Source organism: Prionailurus bengalensis, chromosome B3 (assembly GCF_016509475.1).
Source record: "Prionailurus bengalensis isolate Pbe53 chromosome B3, Fcat_Pben_1.1_paternal_pri, whole genome shotgun sequence".
NCBI lineage: Eukaryota > Metazoa > Chordata > Mammalia > Carnivora > Felidae > Prionailurus > Prionailurus bengalensis.
In genome coordinates this window covers 21,108,605-21,134,002 of record NC_057355.1, presented here as the reverse complement: position 1 = coordinate 21,134,002, position 25,398 = coordinate 21,108,605, and the positions used below count along the sequence as shown (strand labels likewise).

The 25,398-nt window shown below is 52.0% G+C and overlaps 2 protein-coding genes across 7 annotated transcripts in view; one reads left to right on the top strand and one right to left on the bottom strand.

The window, feature by feature from the left end:
* APBA2 (amyloid beta precursor protein binding family A member 2) overlaps positions 1 to 5,579 on the top strand; it is a 273,865-nt gene extending 268,286 nt beyond the window's left edge. For 4 of the 5 annotated variants that reach the window (XM_043554841.1, XM_043554842.1, XM_043554840.1 and 1 more), the window contains 2 exons: positions 1,743 to 1,883; positions 4,296 to 5,579. In XM_043554841.1, the coding sequence (XP_043410776.1) occupies positions 1,743 to 1,883; positions 4,296 to 4,367 (213 nt within the window). In that variant the 3' untranslated portion in view covers positions 4,368 to 5,579. The remainder of the gene's footprint in view (positions 1 to 1,742; positions 1,884 to 4,295) is intronic. The other variant, XM_043554843.1, reaches the window with a different exon arrangement.
* A 1,032-nt stretch (positions 5,580 to 6,611) lies between these two features.
* Positions 6,612 to 25,398, bottom strand: part of FAM189A1 (family with sequence similarity 189 member A1) — a 461,340-nt gene continuing 442,553 nt past the window's right edge. For both annotated transcript variants that reach the window (XM_043554845.1, XM_043554846.1), the window contains 4 exons: positions 18,621 to 18,696; positions 12,781 to 12,987; positions 11,116 to 11,190; positions 6,612 to 9,988 (listed from right to left, as the gene is read on the bottom strand). In XM_043554845.1, coding sequence (XP_043410780.1) covers positions 9,666 to 9,988; positions 11,116 to 11,190; positions 12,781 to 12,987; positions 18,621 to 18,696 — 681 coding nt within the window. In that variant the 3' untranslated portion in view covers positions 6,612 to 9,665. The remainder of the gene's footprint in view (positions 9,989 to 11,115; positions 11,191 to 12,780; positions 12,988 to 18,620; positions 18,697 to 25,398) is intronic.

The window sequence follows — 25,398 nt, the reverse complement described above, 5'->3', positions numbered from 1 at the left end:
TTGCCTGGGCAGTGGTGGCCTGGGACTGTGACATCAGTCTGTATATATGTTCTCTACCAGAAAGACAGGGACCCTGAAGGTTGGGAGGCACCCACTTTTTAAGTTGGTTTAGAAAGGCCTGTGGCATTAGTGACAAGACAGGATCCACAAAACAAATGACAGATGGGAATCCTGCATGTGGTGCCAGGGCCAGCCTGTGGTCAGTGGCCTTGTAAGCCTATGGTGGCCTTAAAAAGTTGCCATGCCAGGTCCTAAGGGAGGGAAGGGGAGGCAGGCAAGTGGGGGAGAGCTGTCCTGTTTAAGGGGATGGTCATCCCCCCAGCAACCTTGGAAATCAGAGGCCCCAGCTGAATGAGCAGGACTGGCAAGGGATTGGATGAGGAGTTGGCCTAACAAAGGCAGGGGTCCTTGGGATGAGGGCAGTGGGTGTGTACCACAAGGCATGGAGGAGAGTCTTGGGTCATGTAGAGCCTTGCTATGGAATGAAAAGAACAGTGAGTCAGGAAGAAGGGCTTGGCTGTCCCCCTGCATCTTCCACCACCTGTGGTTATGCCTCCTGCTGGCAGGTTGGCCCTTGACCTCTTAGGGTGCTGACCAGAATGACCCCTCCTGACTCTGGGTTGGGGTTCCCTGCCTTTTCAAGTCTAAAGATGCCCAAAAATGTCACAAAATCCTCAATGAGATGAAAGCTGTTTTGGTAGTGTTTCCTGATTAAGGAAAGCAGACCATGAGGATAAAGGGCCACCGTGAATTCCATGAGGCCTTTAGATGACGTGGGTGGCCCCTGGGCACTCTGGGGACAGGGTTCTGGCAGCCTAGGCCTCTGCTGCCTGGCTCATTCTCCAGCACGGGTGGTGGGGTGCAGTCTTCCAGGGCTTCTGAGATAATGCTGAGGAAGGGGCAGCCGGGGTCTAGGCAGTGCCAGCCGCAGTGCCTGTGGTCAGGCGCCAGGGTGGGGCAGGCAGGAGAGACCTCCGGTGGCCAGCGGACTCTCAGGAAGCCTCAGCTCCAGGGTCCCTGCTGTTAGACCCCTGCGTTGGGTCCTTGGAAAGTGTGGTGGGGAGGCACCTGGAGTCCTTTCTGCCCCCACCTGCCTCTGCATCTCCAGGACTTGGGCACTGCTCCTGTGGAGCCATCAGGGTGCAGCTGGCCCCCCTCCTCTCCCTGAGCCAGCAGCTCCCATCTGGGACCAGCTGCCCTCTCTGTGTTGTCTGGGCGGGCGTCTGCCTTTCTGATGCCACCATCTTTAGGGAATCCCCAAGTGGGTGGATTTCATAAAACTTAGGGCCCTCATCATTTCCCCCAGCTCTTTCTCTTTGTTGGCTCGTGAATTCATCACCTCCTCTTGAGGTGGGAACAGTGATTTCTTCAGTTCAAAGAGGAGCAGAGTGTGGCTGGTGGAGAACCTTGTAGGATGTGCTTCAACTGCACACACTACCAGTACTCTACACTCCCCTGACCCAGGAACAGAGGCTCTGGGATGGCTGAGGGGGCAGAGCCACTGTAGGGAATCTGAGGGCCTGCAAGGGTCTCCCACAGGCCAAGCTGTTGACTTTATTGTTTTTAGCCTATTCCAAATCATAAATGTGCCCGTTGGTGAGTCAGCAGATTGCATACATAAGCAGTTTTCCTGTGGGTTTCTTTTTCTTTGTGATTAATTTCCTTCCGTGTTTGGGGACAGCAGTGAGCTCCTTGTGGGCATGGTGAGGGCTTGCATGCTGACCTGATGCGTGTCTGCTTAGATCTGCAGCCTCATGAGAGGGGGCATCGCAGAGCGAGGAGGCGTCCGAGTCGGCCACCGCATCATTGAGATCAACGGGCAGAGTGTGGTGGCCACAGCCCATGAGAAGATAGTCCAGGCTCTTTCTAACTCAGTTGGAGAGGTAAGGCCATGCCTGTCACTTTGCTGGAGTCAGAACCTGAGTCCAAGGCCATCTGGGCCCTACATTTCCATGACTGACATCTGTGCCCCAAGTGGGGTATGTGAGGTGCTCAGGAAAGCCACTGGTTCCCCCCCCCCCCCCCCCCCCCCCCCCCCCCCCCCCCCCCCCCCAGGAATACCTGCCTTCTTAGGAGAGCCATCCTTGCTGGAATCTTGGAGCGTGTCTGTGCTAGTCATGTGCTTCCACCTTGACCTACGTGACCCACCCCCTCTCTAGGGAGCCCTGGGCACCCACTGAGCTGCTGGGCTGGGCCTCTCACCCAGGGAGTACCTGTGACGAGGCTGAACGGCTGCATTTGGCTGTTCACTCTGGCTCTGTTTGTGCAGCCAACAGGAGGGCAAAGGTGGCTGATGCCTTTTCTAGAACTGGATGTGCATGCTCAGTCTGGGAGCTCTTCCTTCTGCAGGACCCCTGCCCTTCCAGGGCACGAGGCTCTGGCCACCCCGGAAGTGGGGTCACTGCTCTGCCTGCTTCCTGCCGTCTTCCCATCCACAGAGCAGGCCAGCCGTGGCTGATGCACCCTTTCCTGCTTCTCTGGCTTTAACCTTCCTCCTCTTATACTTTTTTCTGGCATCGGAGCAATGCCAGCCTGAGGTGGACGGGGGTAGGAGGAGAGGGGCACAGTTTTCCTCAAGGAGTTCACAGGTGAACAGGGTAATTTGGGGTGAGAAGTAAGGTGCTCAGAGTATGTGAAATGGAAGGAGGCCTCACCCAGCACGAGTGTGTCTGGTGGGTTGGAAGAGGGGTCTGTTGCAAAGGGGCCCGTGCTGGGTGGGAGTTTGCATTTAATTCTGAGGGCTGTTGGGCCTCTCAGGCTCTGTGGCCATGTGGGGAAGAGTGTGGCTTCCATTTTGGTAACCACTGGGGGTAAAGCTTAGTCCCTGGGTGGATGCTGTTTCTGAGGGGGTTTCTGACCGCAATTCCTGAGGGCTACTCGGTTTTTTGTGAAACTACCAGGCTGGGGGAGGAATCTTATTTTCCCATAGATTGATGGTGGCTGATGGCTGGCTCTCAAAAGGGAGAGGGGGCCAGGTTGGCACCATTAGTGTCCTTTTTTACAAAGGGCTTCCCAGGAAGGAAAATCTGATGTTTGAAATGGCCACCCCACTGGGGCGATCAGCCTCAACACCTATGAAGAAGCCAGTGGAGTGAAGGAGAAATGTTTTCAGCTCTTCAGACCTGAGATGAATTGATATTCAAAGAGGCACAAAAGTGGCCAAGGGTGTGGCTAGGAGACTGAAGTATCTGCCTGTGTTTTCCACCATCCCTGAGCACATTTGGAAAATTAGTTCCTCGATAACAAGACTTGAGGTTTGGGGTGGGTTTCAGATTGAGGAATTACACAGAATATTCTTCTGGTGGAAAAAGCCATGCTGGGCGTGGTGGATGCACTAAAATCTAAATTGATCAAACATATCCTGGGGGCAGGGACAGGCAGGGGGCAGGTGACACTGTAAAAGCCATCTGCACAACTGGCTTCTCTGGGTTGGTCACCCAAGGGCCTGAGACCTGGTTGCTTGAGGAAGGGCGGCCCCCGGGAAGGCCACACCCTGTGCCGTCCACCCCTGCCCTAGGTCACCTCTTGCTGGGCACCCAGGAGAGTGAAGCCAGTGGCACCCGTGCCAGCCACACCTCCCAGAGCCCCAAGGCCTGAGCCTGGCACAGCCCTGGGCTGGCCCTGCTGGAGCAGAAACCACCTTTTCTGTGCATCCACTGGTCTCATTCTTCTTCCCAGTGCCCTCACAGGATTTGGGGGGATGTGCCCCACAAGGGCAGTCTCCCTGGGAGGCCATCTTGTGCCTTGCTTGTGCCCCCCGGGCCCTCTTGGATCCAGGGAGGAAGGCCAGGCCCCCGAAGGCTCATTTGCTAACTGAACCCCAAAGGATGGAGGGGCCCGAGGTCCCTGGCCCTCCTCCATATATTCTCAGACCCTGGAACCCTCACTTTTCCCTGGCTGCATGGGAAGGGCTTCAGAGGCCTGGGAACCCCCCAGGCTGCCTCCAGCTGAGTGGGCAAATCATAGTCACAATTAAAAATCTGATTTTTTGCCCCTCTGCTGTCAGCTTGAGCTGCAGAAAAAACTAGCACTTGAGCTTGTGTGAAACCCTCTGAAGACCCGGATGGGGAGGTCCAGTAAGAGTATACAGTGTCAGGAAATGCTTTCTAAACCTTCATTGACGACGTCATTTTGCCTGCACTCTGAAAGCCGGTACTTTGCACAGAAAACCCTCAGGGGGTTTCTGCAGCCAGCCAGTTCCTGGAGTGTTTGTTCTCACTTGATTGCATCAGGGGGAGGAGAGAGGCCTTCAAGGGGAGGGGAGAGTCTGTTCAGCCCCTGTCTCTCATTGACAGATCCACATGAAGACCATGCCTGCGGCCATGTTCAGGCTCCTCACGGGCCAGGAGACCCCGTTGTACATCTAGGCCCACCCAGCCTGCACCGCCCAGCCCACCTGGGTTCAGAGGAGCTGGAAGGCTGGACCCAGGACTTAACCCCTGACCCCACAGCCCACCCAAGGACACTGGCTTCTCTGAAGGGTGTGCCCTCACGGCCCACTTTTTTTTTTTTTTTTTGGACAAAAAGGGGTATCTTTTCATCCAAGGAGAGTCACAGGAACCAATCTGTGTAGAACAGTCAAGTGTTTTGCCGCATTCTGACCCGTTTCCTCACTGCGACGGACAAGGGTGTTTGTCTGTAGCTCTGTGTGGTGTGGAGTGTGTCTTTCCTCCCTGAAGCCGTGGAGAGCAGACGTGGGCGCTTGCGGACATGGCCCTGGAGGGGCCCCGCGAGGACAGCAAGCTCTGGGGGGCCAGTGACCGTCCCTTCTGCCCCCCACCCCCATCTGGGGGCCCGGGGTGCCTCGGGGAAGGGCACCCTGACAGTCCCAAACAGCCCCGAATGGGCCGATTCTGCTGCTGCGGCCGGCTCTCGGGGTGTGACTTGTAAGTGACGTCTGGGAACATGTGATTGTATTTAAAGAGGAGGGAGACGTTCCTGAGTTAAATAAAAGATGATGGCTACAACACAGAAACTCCATATTTATTTAGATAATCTCACGGTTTTGACTTTGACAAGCCATTCTTCAGACTCCAGGGTTTTCAGATGACCGGTCGCCATGCCTGCCGCTCCTGTCCTCCCCTGGAGGCCACCCCTTCCCCCCCAGACCCCACCTGCCGGGACACACTGGCTCCTTCTCCCAGGGACGGGGGGCACAGCTTCTGCCCTCTATTTAAAAATCTCTGTCTACACACACGCATTCACACACGAGCTCCCTCCCCCACCCCCCAAAACCAAAACCACCCTGGGAATCTCTGCCATTCCAGGGGCAGCCAGCGGTGAGCGCAGATCACTGGGCGAGCCAGGCGTCACCGCGAGAAGTATTACAGCGTGTGTAAATACGGTGAAACGTAGTCTAGTTCAGTTCCTTCGAGGTCAATGTTAACCGACGTCATTTTGTCTGGAAGTCTCTTTTTTTGGCCCAGGCCTTGAAGAATACACTGTGACTTAAGAAGCCTTACCATGCAGTAACTAAAGCTTTAGGATTACTGTATTCAAGGAGTGACCTGTGTGTTGCATGCAGCCGACCTTAGGAAGACTCGCTAATATCACTAATAAACTGAAGTCATAATAAAAAAGCTGTGTGCGTGGCTGGTTTGTCAACTGAGAAATGGATGCCCAGCTTCCCTCAACCTCAACACCTCACAGCACGGCTCTACAACGGTGCCATGTGCTGACGGCATCTCCTTCCAGGCCGGGGCCTCCGGGGGCCCTTTCCAGTGAGGTTGGAGAGGTAGGTACTCCAGGCACCAGGTGTCAGGCCGGGCTGGCCGTGCAGTGACTACAGGGTCAGTGACGGAGACAAGTCACCAGGTCTGCCAGCCCAGCCCATCCCAGGGAGGACACGGGCTGCTAATTTAATAAGGGAGAGAAACCTTTTGCTTCTCTTGGTTTAAATTTCAGTGATCTCCAGAAGAGGTGAGTTGTGAGTCCATGTGTGTATGGACCACACATCCCAGTGGTGTCTGCTTACCTCTAGGGTCTTTTGTGGCCTGTCCCCTGGCATGGGGAGGCAGGGGCCAACATAGGCTTTGGTCAGAAGGCCTGGTGATGGGTGTTCCCCTGTTGATCTGGGGAACCTGGCCTGGTAGGACCCACCTCTCTCTGCTGACAAGCGATCTGCTCTCCATGCTGTGAGCTACTGATGAGGCTCTTCACATCTAGCCAGAAATGGCCCATGCCCTTGGAGCTGGAAGGAAAGGGCATCAGCTCAGGAGAGCCAGGGGTATGTGGTTGTGTTGTCCAAGACAAGGCAGGGGAACAGACTCTGGAGAGGAAATCTGTGGGCAGATGACACGGGGGGTGGGGGTCCCACCAAATGATACACATAAAAAGTTCAGATTGAAAGAGATCTCTGAGCCAGTAGCATACATTCCTCCTGGAACCCTCGGATGTCACATGCACAGAGGGGCAGCTCTGGGCCAGCACTGGCGGTACCTACATGTGTGCAGTCACCTGCCCTCTGCCCCCTCACCCCTGCCCTTCTCTGGAAGGATATTGGGAGACACGGGCGGCCACGGATGCCTCACGCTCCCTGCTGCCTCCTCAAGATCCTTCAGAGGCACACATGGGCTCTCTGCCTCTGTCCGAATTAGATCCAGAGACACAGAGGCCAGAAATAGTTTTTATTAAAACACTGATCATTATGAAAACACCTTGAGGTACATTAAATAAATACAACCTTCAAGTTGTACAAACAGGTCTCCTGTGGCTTGAAAACAATTTCCTATAAATTCTGCCTAATAGCAGCATCTGTGAATCAATACAGCTGAGGGGGGGAAGGGAAACACATCCATCTGAAATAAGCTTTCTGTTACACGGTTTGTTACAAGCATTTAATTTGCATTGTCACCAGCTGAAGGAGACTAAGTCCTTGTGAAGGATGAGTCCCCGATTGTTTGCCACAGAGGGTCCAGAGCTTCCCCCACCTCGGTGTTCTTTTGGCCCCCAGGCAAATGGCAGTGTCTGGACAGGCTGTGGCCCCACGCCAAGCTGACCTCCTTTGGGTGGTGGGGAAAAGGCAGGGAGAGTGCCCAGGACCCAGGCCTTTGCAGGTGGGGGTCCCATGCCTCAGCTTTCTGGCACAGCCCAAGCTCTTCCCTGGCCTGCTGATGCTTTAACAAGAGGGGTAGGAGAGGTGCACCAGTGAGGGAAGGAAAACAGCTTTCCCCCTGGCCATGCACCCACGTGGTCTGGGCTTGGGGTGCTTGCTGCTGGGGCTCTTGGCTCCCACATGCCGCTGAGCAGAGCAGGGTCTTGGGTACTGGAACTGGCGAGTAGGGTCCCTGGCTCATTCCTGGTGGCTCTGGTACTCCTCTCTTCCCGGGACCTTTACTGGAAGCCAGGACCCAGGGCCCCGCCAGAGCCCATGTGGGCCAGCTGGGGCTCTGAACGAATGGGCAGAAGGTTCTAGCTGAGTGATATAAAATTGGGTACAGTTTCCTCAATCTCAAGATAGAGTTACTATGAGAGCAAATGCAAAACTGAGCATGAAAGGATGAGAGAAGGGCAGAGCCCTTGAGAATGTCCAGGCCTCTGGACTTCGGGCCAGAGCGCCCACTTGTACCCACATGGAGACAGACGCTGCAGCAAGAGACCCAGATGGCGGAGAAAACAGTGTCCCGCCGCAGGGAGGAGAAGCAAAAGCCATAGAACAGCAGGGCAGGCTCCCAGTGGCCGCTCACAATGGCTGCATAATACTGATGCCCCAGCTCCAGCCCAGAGGTGGGAGTGGGAAGGAAAGGGGCTGGCCTCAGACTGCAGGCTTAGGACTCAGCCCAGGGACACTGCTGTGTGCAGGCCCCCAGGCTCAAATGTGGGCCCCCCACATGCAGGTGAAACCCCTGCAGCTTGCTAGGCTCTGGCTCCCCACCCCAGAGACACTGAAAATGCCCTGAATTCAGAGGCCAGGGCATCGACAGCCATGGACGCTTTGCTGGCAGGCTCAGGGGAGACTATTTGGAAAAACCATCAATTAACTGTACCTGTGAAGGGATTTGCTTTGAGGGACTTCAAGAGCCCTCAGCTGAGAAAAATTAGAGAAGGGATTTCCCATTTTATAGTCTGGATAAAGTGCTCATAATTCATCTCTGGGGTTTTCCGATGGAAACGTTCCGGTTGGCATCAAAAGGCCTTGATGGGTATTTTTTCAGCTCTCTCGCCTCACCCAGAGGTGAGGGAGGCAATGGCCAAGACCATCACTGAAGCAGAGTGTTCGAAGCTGACTGTCCCTGCAGGCTTCCTGCACCTCAGTTCCTGGGGGCTCCAGGCGTCTGGACTGCAGACCCTCCCTGCCCCTCCCTCCCCAGCTTCCAATCACAAGGACGTGCCCTCCGCACATTGGCTACAGTGGGGTGCAAGGCAGAGGACAGCACGCAGACCCCAGACTGCTGAACACCAAGCAGCAGTGGCAGTTGTCAGGTCCTCCCCCCGTGCTCCACATGCCAGGCCCTTGGGCTCTTGGTTCAGACATGTCAGCTCTGGGCTGCCTTGTTCAATGCAGGTCACAGCTCAGGTGCTAGTGGCCACTGTTGTAGATGGCACAGATACAGGCATTCCCACTGCCGCAGAAAGTTCTTGAAGACAGTGCTGCTCCAGGGCCATTTTTGAGAAGTGGCAGCTGGTAATGTTGCCAGAACATGAGGGGCAGGGGGACCAAGAAAGTCAGAGATGCCCAAGCTGCCATTGCAGAGAGGCTGGGCCTGCCTGCCCCACATCCCCAGCTCAGTGTGTGTTTTATAGAAAGACATGACTTACAACCTGCAAGCTCCAATGCAGATGTGGCCACTGCCTGGCTGGGAAGGGACTGCTCTGGGTCATCAGAGACTTGCTTTCTCAGGAGGTGCACAGATCCTGGGACACAGGCCTCTTTCCCCAGACCTTCACCCATCCAGGCCATCCTGGGGAGAGCAGACACAGGGAAAAACCCCCAAAGGGGGTCCCCAAAAGTATCTACAGAATAGGAGACCATGGACAGAGAGCCAGAGAGAAAGTGGGGAGGGCTCCCCATGGAGGGAGGGTAGAGAGGGGAGGCCCAGGAGACTAGGTGATGGTGGGGCAGAGGTGGCGGGGGGTGGGGGGGAACGCGTCCAGGAAAGCTTCCTGTTGTACCGGCTTGCTGCCTGGAGGTGGCCCGAGGCCCCCTATAATGATTTGTTCCCACAACAGCCCTGCTTCCTGCGGGCAGAGAGCTGGGCCTGGGCTGCCATCCGTGCTAGAATTACCCATTTTCTTTCCAGTCAGCACATGATAAAGGGTTGACTAGTGAGTGATACAAACCATAGAAGAAAATGGTCTCATTACTTGTCCTCCTCTATCCACTAAACGCTCAACTAAATCAGAAGTGAGGGAGAATTTTGCTTTTTGATGGCCATGATTTTGAAGATGCTTAGTGTCTCCAGTTCCAGGTGCTATATGCCTGATAAAAACCCAAAGAGTTCACAATGGCCACGAGAGTCATTTTTCTGCATCACTGGAATAGGTAGGAAGTGTCATCCCCAAGAAAACAATGGACTGGATCCTCCGCAAGAGAGGGAGAGCAGTTCCCCATCTGAGCCACCCAGAGATACTCCTGGGCTTCATCCCCTCCCTGCACGCACAGTGGCCTCCAGCAAGGACACTCTGGCCCAGGCCTGTCTGTGTCCATGTCAAGACCTGTGACTGGTTCACACCTGGTCCAGAACATTGGCACTGAAGATGGCCTCGTCCACGTGGTGCTCATCGGACGTGACAGCCGGGCGAAAGGTGCCCACCACATGCCGTACCTCGGGAGGGAGGGCACAGTTCGAGTGTTCCAAAAATTTAGCCACCAAAACCCTGGTGTCTGCATGGGCCTTGCCGTCCATTAATGAGTGTGGCTGCTCTTTGAAGACTGTCTGTAAGGCCTCTGGCTTTAACCGGTGGTCCATTTTCCGGGGATCTAGCTGCCCAGGTGGCGAGAGCCGGTGCCGACAAGCACAGGAGGCCGTGGAGGAATGAGATAGGGAAACTAAAAATCAAGGGAAAAGATAAAATCTGAAAACAACCAAAACAAAACAGAAGGCAGCTGTTAAATGAATTTTTTACAAAGCAAACACAAGGCTATTTGAGACAAGCTTTTTGGTGGGATTTCCATGGTCCTGGGCTGGCGCCCTGGGAGTGTCCTGTGTCCCTTCATCCCTGGTGTGGCCTGGCCCTTCTCAGCCCTGAGTTGAGCTGCTGTTAACCTAGAAGGCCCACAGCCCCCCTGGAGCTGAAGGACTGGGGATGGGACAGCAAAATGGGAAGTGGGCAGGGAGAGAAGGACAGGTGCAGGGTAGGGATCCCCCTTCCTTTTGTCTCTCTGCCAGAATTCCTGAGCTCACAGGGCACTGATCCTTTTCAGCCTTCCCTCCCTCAATGACCTTTGCCCCTGTGGGTCCAATGGCATTAGAGACAGGTCTGCCTCAAGATCAGAACTGGGGGTACCAGAGGGGCAATGAGAGCACCCCCCACCAGGTCAGGGGTGGACAGGAGCCACTTCAGATGCATCAGGGCCCTGCTCCTAGTACCCACAGGCATAAGGCCAGGGGACCTGGAAGTAGCTCCCAACAGGGCCCATGTGGCTGCTCTGGATAACCCAAGGAGCAGGCCCTGGTCTGATGGTGCCTCCAGAGAAAGCCAGCCCTGGTCAGTCTCCTGTGACCAACTCACCAAGGACCAGATTAAGGCCTGACTTGCCCACAGCATGTGTCTGGTCACACAGAGGAAACACATTCTGGGTGGTCTGGCCTATTTTTGATAGCAATGGAGCAAGCCTGATAATTAAGCATGAGAAACTGTAAAAAAAAAAAAAAAAAACAACAAAAAAACAAAAACAAAAAAAACCCCTCACACGTGAGGCCAATCTCCCCTCAAAATAGCATCTCATAAATACAGTGAAACAAATGGCTGCATGCATGTTAAGTCAGTTATAGGCTCTAACATGTCCTCTTGAGAGAGAAGGGAAGGGAAGGCCGTCCTTTCAAAGCCCACAGGGCTGCAGAGCCCGTGCTCACGGGTGACAACGGGAGGGCTGGGCTCAGACAAAGCCCACCAGTCACTCCCCAGCCCCCCATCTCGCAGCAGGTGTCAAAGCGTTTTAGAAGAGTATCTCACCGGTCCCCAGAGCAGCCCTGGCCAGTCCTGCTTCAAGGTCCTGGCTGCAGGAGGGCGGATGCGAAGAGGTGTTGCCTTAATCAGAGAGAGAACTCCGGTAACACATGAAACGGAAAAAGGCATTCCCGGTAACACTATAATCACCCTCCCTCAGGTAAGAGATAGATTTTAGATGCTGGATAAGCAGAGGAAAACTCATGAACTTACACAAACCCGTGCATGGATCACACAGGAGCAGCCCCACAGCCGGCATCTGCCACAGGGCAGGCGGTGTCCCCCGGCTGGGCACAGCACAGCAGGCAATGCCACAAGCAAACCCAGTGTGTTTCATCAGAATGCCACCCCTCCGCCCCATCCCATGTCTGAAGGTCCCCAGAGACCCCGGGGAGGCACATGCTTTTGACACGTAGAACAGTAACTGTCCTGTGGTGCTGCGAAGAGGCTGTGCCGACAGGGTGGTGTGGGGACGCAGAGAAGGCACTGTGACTCGTCTTCTCTCCATCCTCACCCCTAAAATGTAATGGTTTGTGGAGTCCAAATTTCCCTGAGGGGTGGATAGGCCAAAGGAAGCCATCAGGGGGCCACAGAGTAGACACTCCCCTAAACATGCACATGTAATAGCCCTAGCAGGGAGGAGAGAAGGCTGAGCCTGGGTTCAGAGGAGCCCAGCACAGGGGAAGGAGGTGTGTGTGTGGGGGGGTGCTTCAGGAGAAGAGTCTTATGGGATCTTGTCTAGTGAGCTGGTAACTGAATGTGGGAGGGGAGGTAGCGAGATAGAGGACTGCAGGCCAAAGAGCTTCCAGGTGCAAACTCTGACGTCTCCACCAGCAGGGCCCTGGTAGGCAATGACCTCCGTGGGTTCCTAGTTCCTTCCAGGGATACACTTCTCCTGGGGCATGGGTCTTGTCTATTTGGAGGTCAGCTGGCCCAACACCACTGAGTCCAGGCAGCCAGGGGGCCTCTTCAGGGTTCTTACAGTTTCACTGGACGAAGTGTGCAGTCCAATGGCCCTGCAGCCAGGATACCCACTAGTCTCTACTGGCAAAGACACGTAAGAGTCATGTGGGTGATTCTGACCCCAGCTCCAAGCCACACACATGGAGTGCTGCCAAGGGTGCCCAGGAAATGCTACTGGAGACACACCCCTTCTGCTGGGGGCAGCTCCAGCTAGAGGGCACCCCACCCACCTAGAGCCATCACTGAGACACAGACATACCTTATGTGGCCCTGGGTCCCACCAGACCATTCAGCAGGCACTGGCACTTCCAAAAGGGTGGAGCCCAGGCTAGTCCTGGCTGATGGATGGATACAGCCTGTGGTCATCTGCCTGACCTGAGTGCCCACCTGGGCCCCAGAGCTGGGGTACAACTAGCAGGCTAATATCAGGGGCTGGCTGACCCTGAGTGGGCTCTCATCACCCCAAGCCTTCCATCCTTTCTCTCCTTACTCCCCAGCCAGAAAGTGGAAAGCCTGGTGGGTACACAACAGGGGTCCATGACTGTCTCTCCCTCCCTAGAGCCCTAGGGCATTAAGACCACATTCCCAAAGTGGCCCCTAAGCCGAGGTCCCAAGGCCTGGCCTTGACTCTCAGCTCACTGAGGCCTGCAGTGTCCAGGGCAGAGTAGGGCACACGCTGGGGGCACAAGGGGGCTGGGCCAGTCGTACCTGCCACACTGGATGCACACGAAGTGGGGTCGCTGGTGGAGCGGGCCACACGCCCGGGACCTGGCAGTGCCTGCGTGCCCTGGTCAGGGCCCTCAGAGGACTCGAGGTCAGGTGGCAGGGGCTGCGAGGCACCCACAGGGCCCTCAGGGCTTAGGCCTGGTGCGGTGGCACCCTCAGATACCAGGAGGCTCGAGCTATCTGCGGGCTCTGCAAGGCAAGGGACCTAGTGTTAGAACTGGCAATGGGCTACCACAGAGCCACCCGAGACAGGCACAGTGACTGCTCACACCCCTGATGGAGCTGAGAGTGAAAATCTCAGCCTCCTGGAGCTCCCCCACAAGGGGCCTGAGCAGTCTGCCCTTCAATACCAAATCTAGACAAACCTGTAATCCTGGGGGCGTGTGAACACCGAACAGGTCTACAGATGCTCTGTGGTGTTAGAAAGGTTTTGGGGGACACCAGATGATCTCTCAAGAATCATTCCCAGGAGGGATATAGGGGGGGGGGCACGTACACCCTTCACACTCCACAAGAGACTAAAAGTTGGAAACCAGCCCCATCTCCTATCCAGGGTATCCCTCGGGGGATCTGAAGTACAGGAAAGTGGAGGTCAGAGGGTGCTCGATGAACAGGGTCCACGTAGAGAAGGGCAGGGCTCAGAGGGACATCAAGGCATCCTAGCCAGGTCCTCATGGGCCTGAGAACCTGCCTGCCCCACACAGAAGGGTACAGCCTGGGGCCTCGAGTGCAAGCCGTGCACTGGTCAGGCAGGTACAGGAACCAGTCCGGTGATGCCCACCTGATTCTCAAAGTGTGGGCTAGGCCAGCAGCATCAGCATTGCCTGGGGATATGGCAGAATTCTGACCCAATGAATGAGAAACTCGGGGGTGGGCCCAGCCATGGGGGTTCAAACAAGCCCCTAGGGGATTCTGATGTCCCTTAAGTGTGCGACCCACTGTTATATCCCTGTGATGCTGGTCAGATCGGGCTCTAGCCCCTCACTACTCCAAGGGCCTTCCTTACCCGGGGGTACTGGATCAAAATCTGTCTTAAAATCTCAGGGACCTGTGTGCACATTTTTTAAAGCTTGAGAAGCATTGCTCCCTCTGCTCTTTAATCCCATCACCAGGCAACGTCACAGCTGCTTGCTGTGAGGCAAATCACTCCACAGGGGTAGATTTTTGAGGTGAGCAGCTCACCTGGGGGATGCTTTGTAAGACTCACAGGAGCCTGAACAACTCCAGGGTGGGAAGCTTTGGGGTCTGTCCCATCCATCCCTTTCTGTGGGTCCTGTGGGAGGTCTCTCTGTTTCCAGTGTGCTCTGTTTCTGGGAGCTTCCCCACTGCCACGAGGTTTACAGGTGACTTCCCACGTAATCCTCATGGCCCACCAGCTAACCACTCTAGAAACACGGTTAAGCGACCTTAGAGGAAGAGGGTTGTGAGGCCGCCAAGTGGTGGAGCCGGTTGGAAGCAGCCCACTTCTAGAGTGCTCTTGCTTCCCCAGCCCTGCACTGTCTACCCTTGCCCTCTCAATAGATGCTGTTTCTGGAAAACAGAAAGATGAACCGAACCTCACAAATCATATGCAAAAAAAAAAAAAAAATCTTCAGGGGTGCCTGGGTGGCTCAGTCAGTTAAGAGTCCGACTCTTGATTTCCGCTCAGGTGTTGATCTCACGGTTCGTGGATTTGATCCCTGCATTGGGCTCTGCACTGATGGTGTGAGGCCTGCTTGAGATTCTCTCTTGCTCTCCCTCTCTCTGCCCTTCCCCTGCACATGCTCTCTCTCTCAAAATAAACTTTAAATAAACATTCTTCAGAATGATTAATCCTTTTCTTTTTTAAAATACTAGAAGTATAGTAGTAGAAAATAGGAGAATAAGTCTACACTTAGGGTGGAGAAAGACGTTGTCACCATGACGGAAACCAGAATGGAAAAGTTTGATAAATCTGGCAAGAAAAATTCTAAAACTGTGTATAGCAACAGGCATCATTAACAGGGAAAGCATCCCTACCGTGAATAGGTAAAGTGAGAAAATGTCTCTATTTAAGTGATAGTTTTCTTATAAATCTACCAAAAAAGAAAGAAAGAAATAACCCCACAAAACACTGCAAAAAAGTGGACCCTAAACTGACCTACACTTAGGTACTAAATGTGTAAAAAGCTGTTCACACTCAATCTTGTGTGTGTACTACAGTCACCTGCAAGAGTGACAAAGATCACCAGGAATGACGATGTTTGGGGTGTCATAAACACTGCTGGTGGGTGTGCAAACCAGCAAGAAAACCTTCCCAGAATGCAATGTGGCCAACACATCAAAACCTAAAATACACATTTCCTTGGCCTCAGCAATTTCACTTTTAGGAATTTATTCTAAGGAATTGATTGGGCAAACACTCAAAGGTGAACGTATAAATGTAGAGAAGAAATATTTCCCTGTATCATTAGAACACTTCAAACCAGAAAGCATAATTATTAATTCTATCGACATTACACAGAAGTATATTAAAACTATTTTGAAGAATATTTATTTCCTGCTGATCCTCCCTGAACTCAGCTTTCTTGCTTTTTTACAGCTTTATTGAGGTATAATTGACATACAAAAACCTGTATGTATTTAATATATACCATTTGATGAGACTGGACATAATAATATACCCTTGGTCCCAATTTTTTTTAATAATGTTTGTTTGTTTGTTTAGAGAGAAAGGGGCAGAGGGAGAAAGAGAATCCCAAGAAGGCTCCTTAGTCAGCGTGGAGTCTGACACAGGGTTTGATCCCATAACTGTGAGATCATGACCTGAGCCGATATCAAAAGTTAGACACTCAGTCAATTGACTGAGCCACCCAGGTGCCTCAGTCCCAATTTTCTTAAAGTCTGTGATAATCCAATGGCTGAGTTCATCAGGAAAACAGAGTCACAGAGAAAGAAATGTGACTTAGCTCTGAATATCTATAAGTAATGGAAAGATAAGATTAGGGTAACATTACAGGGAAAGCTCATAGGCCAAGACGGTAACTCATTCTTGTACACCCTCACTGGCTTGTGCTGTGAGACTGTTTGTACGGTAGTAATAATCCCAGTGGACTTGCAGTTTTTCACCGAAATAGATTTCTCCTAATTTCTCCTAATTAATGTATGATGATATATTTAGCATACGTAACATATTTTCCTTAACTCTTACCAATGGACTTCATTGTCCCTTTAAGTTTTTATTCTTATGAAAAACAAAAGTTATCTTCATGCTTATGGTTTTCTTTTTTGTTTTATTCTTCTTTTTCTTCTTCTTCTTCTTCTTCTTTTTTTTTTTTTTTTTTGCATTATTCCCCTCGGGCGGTTCTAGAAGTGTGATCACCACATCTAATGGCATAAACATTTTATGGCTCTTTATCAAGATGCTCTGTCAAAAGGGTTGAGTTCCAAGCTGCCACTCAGGGCTGGGTAAAGCACCTGCCTGCGGCCTTGCCAGCATCCATATCCCCATTACTATTTTATTTCAATAGGTGAAAAATAATACTAGAATTTATCTCCCTCCCACCCCCCTCAAAAAATTTTAGAGCTAAATTTGTGAGTCCGACAAGGTTGTAGGATGCAAAAGAAATCACACAAGAATGAATCACATCTGTCCCATGGTTGGGCACATGTACTAACAATGAGCAGGCAGAAACCAAAAGTAAAAACAGAATACCATTTACAGCTGCTCCACAGAAAATGAAATTCCTAAGTATGCCCTTAACAAAACATGCTCAGGATCTGTATTCTGAAAATGATAAAATACTGATGAAAGAAATCAAAGAAGATCCAGATAAACAGAGAGACAGACGTACTATGTTCCTACACAAGAATGTTCAGCTTTGCAGGGATAGAAATTCTACCCAAATTGCTCTACAGGTTGAATGCAATTCCGGGGCACCTGGGTGGCTCAGTCTGTTGAGCGTTCAACTTCAGCTCAGGTCATGATCTCATGACTGGTGAGTTCAAGCCACCTGTTGGGCTCTGTGGTGACAGCTGGGAGCCTGGAGCCTGCTTTGGATTCTGTGTTTCCTCCTCTTTCTATCCCTCCCCTGCTCATGCTCTGTCATCTGTCTCTCTCTCAAACAACAAATACCGCCTCCCCCCCAAATTGAATGAAATTTCTATTAAATTCCCAGCTAGAGTTTTATAGACACAGACAAGTGGATTCTAAAATTGACATGGAAATACATAGACCCTAGAGTACCTAGAACAATCTTGGCAAAGAAAAGCAAAGCAGAGGTTGGGCTTGCCTGATATTAAGGCTCACCACAGAGCAACAGTCATCAGGAGAGGGTTCTAGTGGCAGAGGGACAGACACACAGATTAATGGAACAGGATAAGAGGGCCCAGAAATAGACCCATGCCATTATATCCAGCTGGGTTTTGACAAATGTACAAAAGCAATAAATGATCTGGGACAGTTGGATATGCACAGCCCCAAACACGACATTGACCTCAACCTCAGCCCATACAGAAATTACCCATTCGGGGGGGGGGGGCATCTTTTCTACAGTGAATCCTGCTTGGCCTGCCATCCCATGAGCCTCTGTCAGTACTTCTCCATATATTCCTGCCCACTTCTAGGCCTGGCCCCTCTGCCAGGAGTCGGTGCTGGAAGCAGCCCCGAGCTTCTCAGTCAAGCTCAGTTAACTGTCTGGAGCCTGAGCAGTGAGGAAGGCCTAGCCCAGATGAATTCCTGACTCCTCTGTCCATCACTATCTGCCCTTGACTCCAGGAGCCACCAGGCTGCTCGGCCTTTCCAACCATGCTTTCCTCCAGAACTTGTGTTTTCAGGAGTGATGGGGCTGGAATGGAGAAGGGGGAGCCCCCTCAGCCCAAAGTCTAGAATGCACTGGGGGACTGAGACACACTGTGCCCTGAAGTAGTCTCTAGGAAGGTCACAGGACACCACCTCTTAGACACAGCTTTTGATGACTGCTTGGAGCCACCAGGTAAAGGGCAAGGTCACTTCCAAATCCCACAACTGCAGAGACCAGGCTTCCTACAACCCAGAGGCGTCCTCACAGAAGGATGGCCCCTTCATATTTCTCAGATGTTAACTAAGAGTTGGGGTCAAGGGCAGACAGCCCTGGGACTATAATGGGTGTCCTTTCTGAGACCTTTAGTCTTCTCATGAATTAGCTGAGTTCTGTCTCTGAACAAACCTGCCCCCATGAGCCCACCTGGGGACCCAAAGAAGATGGAAACACCCAACCCTCATCCATGTGTCCCTCTGCTACTCAGGTTTGTCTGCTCTCCTGACACCTCAATTACCTCCTCACCTCTGGCTTTGCCTTGCGGCTCCCACCCCACATCTGAGATCGGACCTTCCACATTTTTCCTTCAATGCCTTCCAGGACACAACTGGTAGTGTCCTTTCCCCAGTGTCCTCAAAGCCAGTGGGCCCAGAGGCCCAGGAGCCCAGGCCTGGCCCCTGCCTGAGGGAGGAGCCCAGTGGATGTGAGCTTGGTACAGTTTTTGCTCAGGGAAGGGTCCATCCCAGACTGAGTCAAGCGCTCCTTCAAAGCCATATCCCTCAAGTCGAGGAGAAAGGCGCTGGAGTAGAGGGGGGCAAATCCCGCCAGAGAAAGCATGAGATCCCCCAGGTGTACTGACTTACTACCGCTGCCGGTAAGGGAGGAACTGTGGAGAACTAATATGGTACTAAACAGCACAAGCTGTAGCAAATTCTATCCCCTTAAAGAGTAAGAAATGGTGGGAAGGCAGTCGCAGGAAGGAGGAGAGAAGGAAGTAGGAGGAGGGAAGGAAACATGCTTTGAGAAGTATAAACTTATTTCAAATGATCAAAAGGGTAAGATTACCTTGTGTGCTGAAGCCAGCAGTGGCATCTGGGTCCCCGGGGCTGGGCTCAGTCGCCGGCTGGTCTATACTCGTAAGCTACAGCAAGAAACAGGTCATCAGGTAGTTTGAAGGGCACAGCACAACAGACTCCAGAAATCAAGGCTGACTTCCGAGCTCATCTTCTAGAAAGAAGTACTAAGTGACATGTACTTACACGTCTGCCATTCTCCCCTAAATTTATGCAGTCAGGCTGTGAGGATGCCAAGGCCAGAGGGTTGCTGCCAAGGCCAAAGCCTGTTTCTCTTTCTGAAATCAGAGTGCCAAGCAGTCCCCAAGAGCCCACCAGGGCCAGGTACCAGCCACCCTCAGCCCACTCACCTTCCATTTCTAGGGAGCACTCTTTGGGACTGAAAGAGGCCACATAGGATCCTCCAGAGTCACTGCAGGAGGTAGGAGAGCCCCTGGCCTCACTTCTAACCCCTTCCTCCCAACAACTCTTTTCCCTGCTTCCACACCAGGAAGAATAAAGCCATAGGGGGACAGTCAAGAGACGTGTAATGCTCTGGGCCAGCACGGCTTGGGCACAGGGTGGGCATTTAGTAGACAGTTTTGGCCTCGGTGAGTTCTCACACTCCCCCATAGTGTGTACTTGCCCCATTTCCCTCCTGCCTTCTGCAGATGGAATCAAGAGGTTACTCAGAAGGCTTTCCTCCCTGTCCAAGCTTGGGTTCAAGGTCCAGATCCACTCAGGCCATGTGCCGGGTTGAGCGCAGGCCCTGTGGCCCTGGGCACACTATCCTGTCCTGTCGTGTTGAGTGGCTGTGAAGCTTGCATCATGTTGGAAGTTATCATGCTCTTGCAGATTTCTTCTCAAATAGATCATTCAGCCCAGAGAGGCCATCGGGAGGACAAGCAGGGGAAGACCAGGCCTCCTTGGCTGGGTGAGGGTAGGGCACATCTGCCCTCTTGCCCTGTCTTCACTTGCCCATCTTCTGCTCACACACTCGGTTCCCACTGTGACCACATCTGTTCCACCCCTACTGTAGGGCACAATGGTCCCACATGGGCCATGTGTCTGGGTGTCACAAATACCACATACATGTGCCCCTATGCTATCTCAGAAAATGATTTCTGAATCCTTGTATTATTTCAGAATTGCTTTGCGGACTTGCTTGCAAATAATGAGCTCAGGGGGAGGCCTGGGAAGTTCAGGGGGTCCCCTGCGGCTTTGTCCCATTCCAGCTCAGGTAATTACGTCTCTGCCTCCCTTGTCTCCTGCTACTTCAATCAGACAGCTGATCACCTTCGGCTCTTTCAACCAGGCTGCAGGCCTCTCACCAACACAAAACAGGTGAACCGTGCCCCCAGGGGTGGGGAATGTGCGACAGGGTTTGGGGGGCAAGAACTGCACTTGTGGGGCAGAACCAGAGCTGCCTAAATGTTCCCTTTGATCCCACCTATGTGTAATACTGCATGCACTATTTTCCTTCCTCAGCACAATCCCGTTCTGCTGGGGAGGGAATCGGGGGAGGGAGACTCACACGGCCACCAACACTCACCTTCCTTTTCATTGAAATCACTCTATGCCTACAACCAATGTTGGAAATCTCTGTTGAGAATATTCTGCGAAATCACACAAAAAGGAACAATATCCTCAAGGTGCGTTTCCTTCCATACTCCTCCTGACCCTTAACATTTTTTTTTTCAATTTTGAAGGGATGGGTGGCAACTTGGAGGCCTGATGCCTGAAGAAAAGCTTCTGGTAATAAAGAAATATAAATAAAACAAGAGGAATAAAATGCGCCATGGGACAAGGTCAGGAGGAAATTGGATTCATTTCATATTTCATAGAAGCATCACTGGCTTCCCTCTGGCTCCCGGTCAAATCTGGTTTTGAGAGGAGACAGCTCCTGGCAGTGTATCTATCACATCTGGTAAGCAGGGTGTGAAGGGTTTAATTTGAATTTGGCCTTCCCTCATGGCCAACGCCACCTTGCCACACGAAAGCTGTGGAGGCAATAGCTGTGAGGTTCACACGGCATTTTCCATTAAATATAAGGGCGGCGGAAAAGGGTGGAGAAGAAACATACTTGTGGCACAGAATTTAAAGTGAAACTCTAGTTTAGCAATAAAAGTTTATAACACAGCTCTTGCAGGAGAGGGCCACTGAGAGGAGATGCTGTGTGTATGGCCTCACATGGGACACTCAGAGGCTGCATTTATTTGTTCCCAGACACGTTATATTGACCAGTTGTGATTAAAAAGTCAGTTGGCATTTATGCAAATAAGCCGCATCTCCTCATCTCCCTTTCTTTTGGGAAGCTCTGTGGCTAAGACACACCACGTGAAAACTCTACCCTATTTCTGGTAGCAAATTCCCCACTCCTGGGTCAGGTCAACCAGCTAGTATCAGAACTATAAAGAGCTATTCTTTGGGGGCAATTGGCTGCAATCACAGAAAATGTGAATTAAGATTTTAACCTAGTGTCCCAAGGCAATCTTTGAAGCTACTTTGCTTACAGATTTTTAAATGCAAAGGTGATTTTGTTTGAAAATATAAATACTGACTTTTAGGACTTGTGGTTGGCTGCGCTTCTCCTGTGTCCATTGCCTCAGCATTTCTAGCCTCGTACCTCAGGCTACCCTCCTACTCGCCAGACTGCCACCAAATTCAAATTCCCAAGGTGCCGCTAGATCGTGTCAACTCCAAATGTCAAACTCGTCAAAGGCACTGCTATAGTTTGACACACAGGGTCATGAAATCTGTACCCAAATGATGTCAATGAACCTCCTTCATTACCCTAAGCTCCCCAGCCGGGTCCCAGGCTGTCGCAGCACCGTTTGTCTACACTGCACCTTGGAGACCTTTTCCATTGTTCACACGCCAATCCCACTCTACCTTTTTCCCCTGAAGTCCCAGCAAAGTTCATTGGAGGCCGTCCTGTTACCATGCCAGCCTGTGAGTCCCACAAGGAAGGGATTCTGTTCAGTTCATGGCTCTGTGTTCTATAGAATACAGCACAGTTTTCCATGGTCCTTGGAAATGTAAGCTTGTCATCCACAGGAATAGCACACTGGCAAATTCTCAGTAACTTTCTGGCTATGGAAAGAAATGCACTCCTTCTGATCTTGCCCTCAAGGTACGGTCTTAAGCCATGGGAAAGAGAAGGACATTGCAAACAGAGAACAGAACGTGCCTGTGGCCGATCCAGGAGAGTGAATGGGTCAGAATGAATGTGCTTAGTCAAGGGAGCTTTTCCTTCCCGCATCAAAAAGTTCTCCCAAAGGAGCGGCCTCCTGCCGCCTGTCCAGAGCCCACACAATGCCTGCTTTGCTCCTCTGTCAGTCTGTCTTCCTCTCTTTATCCAAACGAGTACTGATAGACAATTTATGTGCTGTTTGTCCATAAGGGGAAGTAATTAACCTATGCCTTGCCCTGTGACAAAGGATTGTGCCATAAAGGGGGGACAGCTCCTTGCTGTCCTCAGGTGGGGGGACTGCCCCAGGGGAGGGGGGCAGCTGGCTGGCCCAGCCTTCCCTCTGTGGATGGGAACGAGTTTCATTGGCTTCTAGACTCCTAGAGGTGTCTGTGGAATTGAAAAGTGCTGCCAGACCACGGGGTCAAAAGGAATGGGCCCAGCAAGGCACAGGCTTCCCCTTGAGGGGAGCATTGCAGTGGCCTCGTAATCACCAGATGCTGCCCCCCTCCCCAAAGAGCCAGCGCAGAGAAAGGCGATTCAGACACGTACTTTTTGCACACATAATGTTTGTGCAGGCACTTGTAAGCTGGTGGGTTCTGAGCCAACGCAATAGGAGACAGGCCTTCCTTTGCCCTTAAGGATTTTCTCACCAAAATCATGTGAAAGAAATCTCCATTTAGAGAATTCTCAATAGTTTTGGAGAACGGTGTCATATTAGAACCAGTATTATCCTCCCCCATACAAATGGTCTCCAACTTATGATGGTTTGACTTAGAATTTTTTGGCTTTACGATGGTACAGAAGTGATACATGCTCAGTTAAAAAGAAATTGTACTTTGAGTTTTGACTTTGGATTTTTTCCCCCAGGATAGTGATATGCAGTATGGTACTCTCTCATGATGCTGGGCAGAGGTGGGTGGCCACAGCTCCCAGGAAGCCATTCGACTGGGTAAACAACGGACACCCTCACAAAACCATTCTGCACCCACAAAACCATTCTGTTCTTTGCTTTCAGTACAGTGTTCCAAAAATTACACGAGATAGTGAACACTTTATTATAATATAGGCTTTGTGGGGTGCCTGGTTGGCTCAGTCAGTTAAGCATCCAACTCTTGGTTTTGGCTCAAGTCATGATCTCATGGTTCATGGGTTCAAGCCCCATGTTGGGCTCTGTGCTAACAGTGCAGATTCTCTCTCTGGGATTCTCTCTCTCCCTCTCTCTGTGCCCCCTCCTTGCTCTAAATAAATAAATAAATAAATAAATAAATATTTTTAAAAATATAGGCTTTGTATTAGATGGTTTTGCCCCACTGCAGGCTAATGGAAGTGTTGTGAGCACACTTAAGTTGGGCTGGGCTCAGCTACGATGTTCGGTAGGTTAGGGGTATTAAGGATATTTTCAAAGCACATGGGTTTCTTGGATTGAAAATCCCACTGTAAGTCAAGGAAGATCTGTATTCTATATGCTTCAGAAAAAAGAGTAAATCAGCGATAAAACACTCCACAATAGCCTTCTGGTATGCCAGTATGGTGTGCATCAAATGTCACACCCAAATGCAGAGGACACTTTCCAGCATCCAGGGTCCCTGACAGGCTTGGACGTGGGCATTCCACACTCATCATGAGGAGTGTTGTTGGGGGTGGGTGTTCCCTGTCATCAGGATTGAGAAGCAAAGGACTCTGAGAAGTCCTGCTGCTCTCTACAGGGCAGTGTGCACAGTCACTCACCCTTCTGTGGCATTTTCTCTTCTAGAAATGGGAGTAACCGTTCACAAATGGGAGGACAGATGGGCAGGCCGAAGTTCGGCCCCAGGATGGAGCTCAAATTCTGTGATGGCAACTGGCAGCAGCTGGGGGGTGGTGGCAGAGTTCCTCCTTCTCCCCAAGGCAGCCATGGAGAATCACACACCCCTGTGGGCTTGCTGGGGTTTCCAGGCCCATCTGCTGCCCTGCCTGGTGCCCCTGCTGGTTACAGGGCAGAGCAGACCATCTGAGGCTGGCTCAGCATCCCCCTTCCGCCTTCGAGGGACTTCCCTCCCCAACCCCGGCTCAGGTGCTCCCACTGTCTGGACCCTTCCATGTCCCTTTGGTAACATCCTCATGCCCTATGCCCACAGTCTCCCTAACTATCTCCTATCTTCTCTCCTCTTTGCCAAGCATCTCACAAGAGTGATCCACTCCAGTTCCCAAAGCATGTCCCTAGAGGAACACAGCAGCAGGAGCTGGAACTTAGGTAGGAATGCAGATTCTTTTTTTTTTTTTAAGTTTATTTATTTTGAGAGAGGGAGAGAGTGAGAGCAGGGGAGGAGCAGAGAGAGAGAGAGAGAGAGAGAGAGAGAAAGACAGAGAGAGAGAGAGAGAGACAGAGAGAGAGACAGAGACAGAGATAGAGAATCCCAACCAGGCTCGGTGTTATCAGCACAGAGCCCAACATGGGGCTTGAGCTCACAACCCTGAGATCCTGACCTGAGCTGAAATCAAGAGTCAGACGCTTGGGGCGCCTGGGTGGCGCAGTCGGTTAAGCGTCCGACTTCAGCCAGGTCACGATCTCGCGGTCCGTGAGTTCGAGCCCTGCGTCGGGCTCTGGGCTGATGGCTCAGAGCCTGGAGCCTGTTTCCGATTCTGTGTCTCCCTTTCTCTCTGCCCCTCCCCCATTCATGCTCTGTCTCTCTCTGTCCCAAAAATAAATAAAAACGTTGAAAAAACAATTAAAAAAAAAAGAGTCAGACGCTTAACTGACTGAGCCACCCAGAAACCCCTGGAATGCAAATTCTTGGCAGGTTCCCCTTCCCCAATTATGGACTCAGAAACTCTGGGGTGGGCTCAGCCATCTGTATTTGATTGACATGCCTGGGATGCCCACTGGAATCCAAAAACCAGGGGGACAGACCACTGCTACACCTCCCCACGTCCCATCCCTGCCTCTAGCCAATGCTGGCACCTGCCCCACTGCCCCATTGCAGCTGCTCCTGCCACAGTCACCAGTAATCTCTGGATGGTGAGCCAGCGGGGGACCAGGGTCAGCCCTTCACCGCCTCTGGGCAGCACTTGGCCCCTCTCTCCCTTCCTGAACCATGTGTCTGTGAGTCAAGGCCATCTTTCTACTCTGCAGCCTGTGCTGGGGGAGCCTCTTTCTCTAGCACCCCAAAGTATTATTATTCCATAGAGCTCTCCCCACTTGGTTCCCTGACTTGGTGACCACCTCTGTGGATAACTCTGATCTCTCCAAGGCTCCAAGCCATAGACCCTATCATCTCGTATACACTTGCTTGGATGTCCTGATGGCCCCAGAATCCAACCAGCCTCGCTGAGGTCACCCTCCACCCATGTTGCACTCATTTCAGACTCATCCTGAGTGGCTTTGTGTTTTGAGGATATGCATGCTGCGTGGTCCCTCCTTGTGAGCCTAGCCACCTGCCACCCCACTCAGCCTGAGCCTTCAGCTCACAGAGGCTCCCCGGGTCCCCCCAAAATGGATTGGATGCCCCTTTTCAGCACCCTCCAGCAGTGCACGGGGGCTCCCCTCAGAGTACTTCTGACTCTCTTCACAGGACACAGTTGCCATTGATAACATTGATTTGAATTATTTTTATCATCA